The 11,660-nt window shown below is 40.7% G+C and overlaps 1 protein-coding gene across 4 annotated transcripts in view; it reads left to right on the forward strand.

Moving 5' to 3' along the window:
- svild (supervillin d) overlaps positions 1–11,417 on the forward strand; it is a 45,255-nt gene extending 33,838 nt beyond the window's left edge. For all 4 annotated transcript variants that reach the window (XM_042396897.1, XM_042396895.1, XM_042396898.1 and 1 more), the window contains 21 exons: positions 422–569; positions 1,143–1,226; positions 1,529–1,615; positions 2,033–2,216; positions 2,573–2,745; positions 3,923–4,084; positions 4,402–4,538; positions 4,690–4,837; positions 5,109–5,254; positions 5,426–5,601; positions 5,891–6,026; positions 6,154–6,454; positions 6,696–6,850; positions 6,991–7,093; positions 7,208–7,415; positions 7,509–7,642; positions 7,797–7,952; positions 8,570–8,713; positions 8,933–9,045; positions 9,407–9,562; positions 9,954–11,417. In XM_042396897.1, the coding sequence (XP_042252831.1) occupies positions 422–569; positions 1,143–1,226; positions 1,529–1,615; positions 2,033–2,216; positions 2,573–2,745; positions 3,923–4,084; positions 4,402–4,538; positions 4,690–4,837; positions 5,109–5,254; positions 5,426–5,601; positions 5,891–6,026; positions 6,154–6,454; positions 6,696–6,850; positions 6,991–7,093; positions 7,208–7,415; positions 7,509–7,642; positions 7,797–7,952; positions 8,570–8,713; positions 8,933–9,045; positions 9,407–9,562; positions 9,954–10,040 (3,138 nt within the window). In that variant the 3' untranslated portion in view covers positions 10,041–11,417. The remainder of the gene's footprint in view (positions 1–421; positions 570–1,142; positions 1,227–1,528; positions 1,616–2,032; positions 2,217–2,572; positions 2,746–3,922; positions 4,085–4,401; positions 4,539–4,689; positions 4,838–5,108; positions 5,255–5,425; positions 5,602–5,890; positions 6,027–6,153; positions 6,455–6,695; positions 6,851–6,990; positions 7,094–7,207; positions 7,416–7,508; positions 7,643–7,796; positions 7,953–8,569; positions 8,714–8,932; positions 9,046–9,406; positions 9,563–9,953) is intronic.
- Positions 11,418–11,660: the final 243 nt, after the last annotated feature.

Genomic DNA, 11,660 nt, shown 5'->3' on the forward strand with positions numbered 1-11,660 from the left:
GTGATGGATAGATGAAAAGTCAGGGGTCACCAAAGACATTACAGTTCACACTGAGACATGAACATGTATACCAAATTTCATGGCAATTTATATAGTTGATGTTGAGATATTTTACCAAAAACCTTGTTCTGTTGATGGCACTTTAAGAAATGTGAGGGGATCAACAAAGTCATTTGATTCATCCCCTGGACACAACCATCTGCTCCCAATTTTATGGCAATTCATCTAATAGTTAAAAAGTAAGGGGATCATTAAAGTCAGTAGGCTTCTTCCTCTGGGGGCCATGAATGTCTGCACAAAATTTCATTTCATTTCAAATTTCAGACCAAAATTGCCACACCTAAAACCATGCTGTTAGCATGGCTAAAAATAGCACTAATGCTAAATCTAAAGTTGGATTGTATTTGAAAAATTCCAACAGAAATCCAGTGTGGATGTTGAGCCCAAGATGTCGCTGGCAGATAGGATGAAGATCCTCAAGGAGAAGGAGGAGCAGTGGAAGAACAAAGGCAAAGGAGCTGCCAACGACTCCATCCAGTTCACGGTCGCTGGACGCATGGCCAAGAGGGGTAAACTACAGCATTCAGTCACTGTGGCTTGACACCAGCACAAGCGAGCTCGTCATTCCACTGTGATGAGTCAGGTCTTTACCAGGGTTTCCACCACAAAAGTTGTTTGGGCCAGCGGCTAAGTGTCTTTTTGGAGGGGGAGGGAGGGACCATCCAGCTGAAGTGAGGGGGGCTAACCCCCTTCACTGCTGACTTCATTTTTTCTCTCTCTCTCTCTCTCTCTTTCTCTCTTTCTCTCTCTCTCTCGACTGCACACACAAAACACTGAGCTATTCCTTAAAGGAGCTACGCTACTTGTATAACAAATTTTACTTTAAAAGAACATCTTACAAATACATAAAATAAAAAAAATTCCCTGATACGTAGGCCTGGTGGAGAGTCAACTTAGGCCCTGCAGGCTGCCGACTTGCAATGCACTGGTGGAAACCCTGCTTCATTGCTTCAAATTTGATCTTCCATACACAGGCAATCAGCCTTTAGTGGTTTGCACAAAACACATGGGATAGTTTGTTGAATACTGTGTGAACTCTGAAGCTGGGACCTCAAAATAATTCTCCTGTTGTGTTCCACCAGGTCTTGTGACAGACACAGGAAAGGAAGAGTCACCTCTTATCTCTCTCAAGAAGTCAAATGCCACACCTGTGAAGCCGCATGAAGGTAGTAGACATTCCCCTTCAACCTATAGTCAGTATGTGAGTCATTCAGTTAATTAATAAATGGATTAACCATATACCTCGGTTGCTTGCAATAAACCTAGTAGAGTGTAGTTAAGATAATGAGTGAGTATTTAAAGTATATTAATATTTGACCTACATTCTTGTGTCCACATGTCTGACTAATTTAAAATGACAATCAGATTTAATTTGAATCTTTGAAAACACTTTAAACCAATATTGATACCAAAAATTACAAACATGTAACCACTCATAGCTAGACTTCTCTTTGTTTCTTTTGGACAGAAATCTCCAGTAGAACTGATGTCAAGGTGGAAGGAGACAAACGGCTTGACAAGCTTGAATCCTTCCTAGACAAGCTTCACAATAAAGGTACAATCCTCCTATTTGTCGTTGTTTTCCACATAAGATCGTATGTAATTAATCATAGTTATTAAAAGCCTACTTTATGTGCATGTATGTATTCTGATTTGTTATTCCACATTCATTTAATTTCATTCTCATGTCTATTTCACTGCCACCCAGCCATTGTGTACATTGTACAGAAGTGAATAAGAACATCACAGAGGAGTATTTCATAGATTAACCTACACAGACATGAAGATTTTAAAATAGAATATTCAAAACTTTGTGTATATATAGTATCTGAATCAATAAGTCTGAATCAACTTGCTATGACCATGTCCTCGTCCTGTTCACCAAAATCACAATTCAGGGGAAAAAAAGCATCAACTGCAAGAGAAAAGTTGATTTAATCTTTCCTGTTTCCTGTCTTGGTGGATCGGTCAGGTGTGAGCACAAGCAAAACATCCACCATCGAGGTGACTGCAGAGACAGAGAAAGAAGTAATGACCCTGGATGATGATGAGACATTTGGCAGCTTCTACAAATCTGCCTCACCCATGACACCGCTGGACTCCAGTGTGGTTGTGACTGAGGAGGACCTCAGCCAGATCCAGGCCAATACGCCAAAGTTAGTTCATAATAATCCTACATGAATAAATGGCATTTTTATCACTATTTTTAATTAATTTTTTTCTGTATCTAATTACAGTAACAATAATAGAAATGTACAGTTTGTGGATCCTTTGCCATCAATAATGTCCTTAAAAGTATTTGTCAGATATTTTCAATATGGGAATGACTTGAAGAACACATTATTATGGCAGAAATAACATAACCATTATACATTATTTTACATTATATCATATAAACACACATTATATCATATGACATTAATGTTTCATAATTCCTAAAATTTCTCCACTTCCCAGTTCCCTTGTTGCTTGAGTGAATAAATACCACTGTTTTATATGTATTTTTGTTCAGGCTCACCTCATCTGTAGCAGAGCACAAGCGTGCAGTGCGACCAGCCAGGAGGAATCAGGGCTCCAGGAACCCTCTGCGGGCTCTGGCTGCCCGCAACGATATCCGCCAGGTCTACACTGAACAGAGGCTTAACGTAGCCACAGTAGAGACCAAGAGGATCCAAGTGGAGAGGAGTAGGATTACTCAAAATTTACCTTCTGTAGCACTGCTAAGATTCTTACTCTAGCTACACTTAAGAGTCTTAGATGGCTTAACAGCTTTAAAGAACCACTAAAAGTTCCACAATCAAAATCTTCTGTATAGCTCTACCAAGATGTATTGTGTTGTGTCTGATAAACCTACTGGGTTCCAGTCGCTCTCAGCGGTTTCTGAACATTGTAGTTTTCTCTACTGGTGTCTGAAACCCTCATAAAAACATCAAGGAAAAAAAACAAAAGCATAAGATTACACTCAGTAAATATAGTACTGTTCCAATATGGAATATCATGATATTATAGGTACTTCTTTGTAAGAGATGCCCAAAATAATACAAAATGTAAAACAACTTTAATATTCCATCAGATTCAGAGTTGGACATGTTTATACATGTTTACATACACTGTTGTAATTGAATGGATGCTGCATGTGCGTGCAGATTTACAGTAATCAGTTTTCTCCCTTACCCCAACCTTGTTTAGGAAACCACTTATTTTAGTGTATTTTAGTGATACCAGATGCTGCTTCCTGACTGTTATGACTTAAAGTGGCTACTGTGTCAGTTTCAGTTTGAGTCAGATTTTGATTCAGATTATTTTAAATACATTGACACATTATGTATGTCTGAAGTCTTAGACCAGCCAAGACCAGCACGGAAATCACATTTCCCCTTCCCTGATTATGGAAAACGGGTTTTGCATTTGCATGACATTTAAGAAATCAGATGACTACAGCCAACCGTAAATCGATTATTTGAGTGCATGTGCCATAAACGCACTGCATGAAAGCTTAAGTTTAAGTTGAAGCCCTCTGTGGATTGAAGCTGTTCTGAAAAAACTCATGCGTTTTAGCGACCAGATATTCATACATATCAGTTTTTTGTTGCTGCTTTTGTATTTTCTATATTCAGTTCCTCTGTATATATACTCGTCACAGACTAGTCTGACCTCAGAGGAAGCGAGAACAGAAGAGATCACATGAAAGAAGACATCAAAAAACACTTCCTGTCTATTATCATCTATACAAAAGCTTTGTTTGTGGACTTAACTTGTTGATGGCATATCTGGTCAAGAAACAGTAATAATCAGTGAGTTCAACATTTACCCTGTATAAATTGAACTGTGTCACTGACCATCCTTTCGTCCTACCACCCAGTGGCAAAACACTCCAAACACAACCTGGCCGATGTGGCCTTGGCAGGCCTCGCCAGCAAGGAGAACTTCCGCAAGGTCAACCTGCGCAGTGTGAAGTCCACCGATGTTGTGACCAACAACAGTGCAGTGCCTTTCCACAAACTCATGCTTATTCGCATCAAAGGTCAGAAACGCCAGAAGATGTACTGTGTTTTTTCTACAAATATTTGTTGAATGCATGTGTAGTAACAATGTAGTAATCTCTCACCGTTTACTGTTTATAATGAAGAGCAAATGGTAAACTAAAACTCTTATAACTGTAAATTACAGATTCATATCACTGACTGCTGAAATCTGGTTGCAAATAAGCACATGCTGCGCTTTTTTTGGAAGGGTTGTTTCTTCACCCTCAGAAATTGTGTCTAACCCCAGAGGTGTGTGTGTGTGTGTGTGTGTTTGTGTTTGTGTTTGTGTGTGTATCTATATTTGTGTTGTCTGTAGGTCGGAGGCACATCCAGGTGCGCTTGATGGAGCCCACAGCCCAATCCCTAAACAGCGGCGACTGCTTCCTTCTCATAACGCCAAAGCACTGCTTCATGTGGAGTGGCGAGTTTGCCAACGTCATCGAGAAAGCTAAGGTAGTGAACCTCACACCCAGAATAAAAGGTTTCATATTTGGAAAGAAAGGCTTCAGAACCAATGTTAGATTTGACCATTTTGAAAAGTGCTCATACATTATGATAAACTTTCCACCTGTATATGAACGTGACATGTGCTTTGCGTGTCCAGGCATCAGAGATGGCATCGTTCGTTCAGGCCAAGAGGGACCTTGGCTGTAAGGCCCCTCAAGTGACGGTGCTGGAGGAGGGCATCAACACTGAGAGCAGATGGGCCAAAGAGTTCTGGAGTCTTCTGGGAGGAAAGACCCAGTATAGAGGTACATACACACATTTATTATGTAAGGAGAAAGGATCACCCATACACAAGTTGTTCTCAACTTCTAATGACTCTAATCAGTGAGAAGGTGTTCCTTGTTTTCACCAAGAACATGTCAGCTTCATGGATGCTTTCTGACTTGACTTGGTAAACGAGGCTTGAAGCCTCGTTTACCATTTGAAGGATTATCTGTCTAACCACAAACCCCCCTTCTGCCACCTTGCACATATGCTCAGCCTGCTCTTTCTGCTCTGTGTGTGTGTGTGTTATAGGGGCAGGGGAGCCAGAGGAGGATGAGCTGTATGAGAGTGGAGTGGTAGACTCTAATGGAATCTACAGACTCGAGGGAGAAAAACTGGTGCCACATGAAGACGCCTGGGCATCCATTCCGAGTGTCTCCTTGCTGAACTCTAAAGAGGTAACAGAGCTATTGGATTAATGACCTCCTATACAGATCTGTAAATTTGAACCTTTTCTAGTTTGTAAAAGTTACATTAGTTGCATAGAAAGTAATACATATTGTTGTGTTCAGACAGACTGTTCCATACGTATGTTTTTCTCTTTCTGCTAAAACCCCACCTCACACCAGGTTTTAGTGTTTGACTTTGGCAGTGAAGTGTACGTATGGCATGGGAAAGATGTGCCCTTGGGCGACAGAAAAGTAGCCGTCAAATTGGGCAAACAGCTCTACAGTGGCAGCTATGACTACACAAACTGCAGAGTCAACCCTTTAGATGCCTCCTGCACAAACAAGGATGTGCCTCAGTGAGTATGACATGCTGATCTCCCCCCACGTTTATAGCAGTTTGTATACATTTGTAGAAGAAAGCTGTAGTGCACTTTGAATATATTTTTGAATACATATTACTTTGGGTGCACCTGATGAATGCAGTTTTATCTGATTTTTAAAGTGGCATAAATTAACTGCAAAATTTGTATTGGTTGTGTTATTGTAACCCCTAGTGGTTTAAGATTGCCATTACAGCTCCCAGAAGAAGCTGCACAAAAGAGACTTTTTAAATGATTGTGTGTGTGCGTGTGTGTGTTTGTCAAGGCAAGGGGAGGGCCGTCCAAGCTGGGCTTTGTTTGGCCGGCTGTCAGAGCACAATGAGACATCCCTGTTCAGAGAGAAGTTCCTGGACTGGGCCGAGAGGAAAAAGGAGGAACAAGCCCTAGCCGAGGAAATCAAGGTAGACAATGATAGAAATTTCTATATTCTACTCAGTTGTAGGAAGACATTGAGTGTATGCATTATTACTTATCATTAGCAGGAAATCTGAATAGCTGAAAATACTGTTGCTTTCTGTGTCTCCTCAGAGCCCAGTCAACTCCAGTGTACGCTCCCCATTTGAGTTGGAACTGCAACCATGCGACGCCAAAGCCCTGCTGGACAACGAGCCAGAGCCAGTGAAGTCTGTTCTGGAGGGGGTGGACGTTGAGCGGGGCCATGGCCTGGTGCGGACAGAGGACAGAAGGCAGGCAGAGTTGGCCACAGTAGCTGTAGACGCCTGGCACATCAAAGAGCACGGTGAGGAGGAACTGCCTAAAGAGAGCCTGGGCCAATTACACGAGGGTGACGCCTACATCATCCGCTGGAAGTACTCCATCACCACACTCGGTGAGTCATATATTTGGCTCGGCTGAAGCCTAAACAATAGACCTGTGAACCTGTGAAATGGAAGGTTCTAATATAATGAAAATATTGTAGTACATTGGCAGTAAAAAAATATTACAAAGCTGCTGAAAAACATTTTTTTATCACCATAAAAGTGAGGAAAGATATAGATTAACTGTGGTTGACATGGTGTGAAAGCTTTTCCATCCACTGACTTCACTGTGATTCTGTTCTGTCCTGTCAGTGGGGAAGCGACAGAAACCTGGGGAGTTGAGTGCCGGCGCTCCCGGAAGGGAGAGAACTGCTTGTTTTTTCTGGCAGGGCCATCACTCTAGCATCAGTGAGAAAGGAACCTCGGCTTTAATGACAGTGGAGCTGGGCAGCTTCAGGGGCTCACAGGTCAGTATCAGCTCATCACAACAACACAGTCAATAAATTGTTGCTTATAATGTAGGTGTTGTTCCAGAGTAGCACTCATAATTAGCTAGTGTTTTGATTTTAGTGTGTCTTTATTTATCTGCTTGTATCCGTTTATCCAGGTGTTGGTGAGTCAGGGGAAAGAGCCTCCCTGCTTCCTCCAGCTCTTCCAGGGAGGTTTGATCATTCACAAGGGCAGCCGGGAAGACAATGTCAACAACAAAGGTAAAGTAATAAAGTATACTGCCTTTAATTCTTTATGTCAGAACAGACACACTGAATTATTCTGGTGATACTCTGACATAAACACTTCTAACCACATCTGTGTCCCTTCCCCAGAGGGCTGGAGGTTGTTCTGCGTACGTGGTGAAGCAGAGGTGGAGGCCTTGCTGGTGGAGGTGGACTGTCAGCGTGCGAGCCTGCGCTCTCGTGCCAGCCTGGTGCTGCTTAATGCTCAGACAGGCTGTCTCTACTTGTGGCATGGCTGTAAAGCACATGTCAGTGCCAGACAGGTAGCCAAAAGGGCTGTGGACAAACTAACCCAGAGGTAAGGCATGTGCAGATGGATAAATGGATGTCTAATAGATGGTCATATGTCTTGTGTGGTGGACTGACAATATTCTATGTGTTTGTCTTCAAGGTGTCCCTCGGAGTTAGGTCTGAGCATCACCAGCAATGTGAAAGTTGAGGAAATTGATGAAGGAGCTGAACCTGCAGAGTTCTCGGAGGCTCTGGGCCTGAAGGACAAGAAGGCCTACGACTGTATGCTGCAAGGTACGTCCTGACATCCGCAGGCTGCTTAAAACCACTCAGCAACTTCAGGCATTTCTCCCTCCCTACCTCTGCTTAACAACTACAAACACATAATCAGCAAGAAAGACAGAGAAAGATCATTAATAGCTGCTTCTGATGTATGTGTTGTCTCCAGATCCAGGGAAGTACAACTACACACCCCGGCTGTTCCGGCTGAGTGCCAGCTCCGGCGTGTTTGAAGGGGAGGAGCAGCTGTATCCCGCCAGGGTGATAGAGGGAGTCATGGCGATGCCCTTCCTCCAGGAGAACCTGTACTCCGCACCACAGCCAGGTACAGAACCACACACGTAGCAGAGTTGCAATTCAGCAAATTATGTTTTAGTCTTTCTGATGTTGCCTGAGAAGTTAAACATTCTCCTCTCTTTCTGGAATAGATGGATGTTAAACTATTTCTAATATGTTATCCTAGAATAAAGATAAAGAGCTACTTGGAGTCAACATACAGGACTGAATTTATTTACCAGAGATTGGACTATTTATTCACCAAAAATGACTTATCTTTGTTAGGTCAGATGTCATGGACTGTACTGTAAAAATCCCCCTATCCCATATTTTGAAGCTTTGCCCTCTTGTGCAGCATTCATCAAAATAATCAGGACATTTTAGGGATGCATCATCATGGAAAAACATAGCGGATGTTCTGTTATTTAGAGTCATCCTGAATTTGAATAAGAGATATTTTGCAAAAATAGTTTTTCTTGGCATGTTTCTCATCTAGGACACACAAAGATGCAAAAATTACAAAAACATTCAGCAACACATTGTTCCATGTTTGAACCTTGCACTGATGAAAACCAAAAAGCAATAGCATTGAAAGATTCTTTGTCTATGCTACTGTATATGAGAGCTCTGCCATCTTGGCTGATTCTAATGCTATTACTTCACCAGCCCTGTTTATGCTGGATAACCGTATGGAGGTGTACCTGTGGCAGGGCTGGCAGCCTGAAGACACGCAGTGTACCGGCTCGGCAAAGATGCGCTGGGACAGCGAGAGGAAGTGTGCCATGGAGACTGTGCTGCAGTACTGCAAAGGTCAGAGCTCACAGCCAGCCACTGTATTTAAATAGTCTGTTAGGATTAAAATCCTTGTTTACTTTCCTTTACTATCCCTCTAAAAGTGTCTATAGTTCACAAAAACATGTGTTCATTTAATAAATAGTCTTCAAATAATACATTTATTGCTCTTGTTTCTGAATTTGGAAATTAACTCAAATGCATTTTTTTTAAATCCATGTCTTCTCTGATTAACAGAAAAGAACCCTCGGCGCCCCCCTCAGGCCTATCTGGTCCTAGCAGGCTGTGAGCCGCTCACCTTTACCAACATCTTCCCATACTGGAAGAAAGACCCCAGTGTCACTTCAAAGGTGGGAGACGTTTCTCTTTTTTCCCCACTGTGGCGTCTCTGTGAAAAGTCTGTGTTGGGGTTGAGAGAGCTGTCACAGCTGAGAAACAGGAGACAGCAGCGTTCCATGTTGTTGACACTAGAAAGAATCCAAATCATCTCACTGAACAGGATCTGTCCTGGTAAAAGTGATATAACAATCTCAGCCCCCCATCACCCCAGTACTGTATATTCTGTCCTATGGGCGTTATTGATTTGCATATTTTAAAGCTATTTAAATCTGTTAAATTGTATAATTTTAGCTTAGAAAAACAGAGGGATGATATCTACAGTGTTTCAGTTTTGCATTTGTTTACCTATTCCTGTATTGTATGTGTATGCAGGCTGAGAGCTCCAAGAACAAAGTGATCTTAGTGAAGGAGGCGCTGTCTAAGCTCAGTAAGCTGCAGTACTCCATCGAAGAGCTCACCACTGTGCCGCTGCCAGAGGGAGTGGACCCTCTACGGCTGGAGGATTACCTCTCTGACGAGGACTTCAAGGTAGGGCAAAGAGAAGACCAAAAGACCGATTTTAGTGCGAAATCAAAGTTAAAATTGTTTATTTGCAATTAATTTTGCGCAGTGTGTACAAAAAAAAGCAAACCAAATGAAGGAAACAAGATGAACGTTTTAAAACAGTATCCACATAAAACTGTTACACATTCAAAAGGAAAGATTTAAAAACAAAGCAGAAAAAGTAAAAGAAAGAAATCGCAGATATACATGTACACAGGTTTAAAATATTCCACAGATACTAAAAGGTACAGTCGCACAAACACTTTGAGTGAAAACATTATTTGTTACGACAGCACTCGGCCCACTGAGAACAAACTGTTGTCACATGTTACCTTCTGTGTTACATTTGTTGTCCTCTTGCTTTACTGTTTTGCAGAAACTTTTCGAGATGAGTCGGGTGGAGTTCAAAGCCCTGCCAAACTGGAAGCAAAAGAATCGGAAGAAAAGCAAGGGCCTGTTTTAAAACACAGCTTTTTGTGTGCAAATCTGCCTGTTTTTTATCTTCTCAGCAGCTTTTCATAATTTTGTATTCCAGGAAAAAAAAAAAATAATGTCCTCATTTTGTAAAGGATTAAAAACAAATGTACAATTCTGTTCAAATGTTGATCTATTTTTAATAACAATGCCATTTTTAAAGTTTCCCTGTGTCATTGAATTATTTTAGCCAACTATTATGTGCAATCTTTTGATGGCGAGACGTTTTCCTTATATGGTAAAAAATAGTTACCCTCACATTATAAATATGTAATATACTATAAATGAATGTTTTTTTTATGTTTACTCCAAACATTGTCAATTTTTGTGTGAGAATGTGTTGTATAAAAACTGCGTGTGGTTTAAAACTGAGGGAGTTATTCATCGATTTTTACATTTCATGCAAAAGCCAGCTCTGTGTAATGAGATTCAGTTGTTCAGCAAAGATGTCTTCACTTTGAGGTTGACAAAGAAAAGATGAAAAGCAAAACAAATCAAAGTTTAGAGAACAATCCCTATAATTTGCAGTTGTTTGATGGTGTCAGACCAAGATTGTGTGCTAGACGTCTTCCGCTGTTATAATTGCTGCAGCAAACATATTCAGTTTTCATCTTTTTATTGTAACAGAACATGTGGTGCATGTGGCAAGTAAACTCCAAAACTCCCAAAGATTTCCTTATTAATAATATCCTGATTGATTATTTTTGTCATCCAGTCGTGACCTTCTGAAGAACAGAAATTGGTCAAAATTGAAACATGAACCATTTACTTTGCAATCATTACATGGATGAGACATTGAAACTGACGCCTCATGTTTTATCAGTTACAAGTTTGGTACCGAATACTTCCTGGATTTCATGAATAACTGTCACTGATGGCAACCCTCTGATCATCTGGTTGTTTGGGACCAAATCTAATCTTTTTGTCTTGTCATAAATGTTTTTGTGAATGTGTAAATGTGCAACTTTAAAAGTATTATGTGTGTGTGGGTGTGGAAGAGAGAAACTGTGCAGTATAAACAGCTTTTTTAAAACTGTTGACACCACAAATGTATACTGCAAAATCTGTGCTTTTTTTTTTCAGGGGAAAGTGGTATGTTGAAATATACTGTTAATAATCGCCTGTGCTGTCTGAATTGGTGAAATCTCTGCATGATGTTCACAAACATTTTTTTGCTTAACAATCAATTTATGAATTTGTTGCAATATGAATCTTTTTGTGATATGTCAGATATGCATCATACAATATGTGCAGACAGACAGATACCAGGCCAGCATTTATTTCTTGGCACATAAAAATAAACATTGGTGGTAGGGAATGAGATACAGCTCAGTATTCCCATTTAAATAAAATATTTTTTAAAATATTTGATTCTGATCTCCTTTTATACAACACCAGCATCATAACATTACTCTCACAAATAGGACCTACAGTAAGACATTTTAACTTGTTGCAGTAGGAAAAGCACAGGTGTAGGTAATAAAAATTAACGATTGCTTACTGAGACGCACAGAGCCATTGTTAAGGTTATTCGTACCACCTGTGCTTTTCCTACAAAAACATCCTGGAGTGTCTGAAATAGTTGCAGTACAGATAGAACTGGTTCTTT

This window comes from Thunnus maccoyii, chromosome 20 (genome assembly GCF_910596095.1).
Source record: "Thunnus maccoyii chromosome 20, fThuMac1.1, whole genome shotgun sequence".
Lineage (NCBI taxonomy): Eukaryota > Metazoa > Chordata > Actinopteri > Scombriformes > Scombridae > Thunnus > Thunnus maccoyii.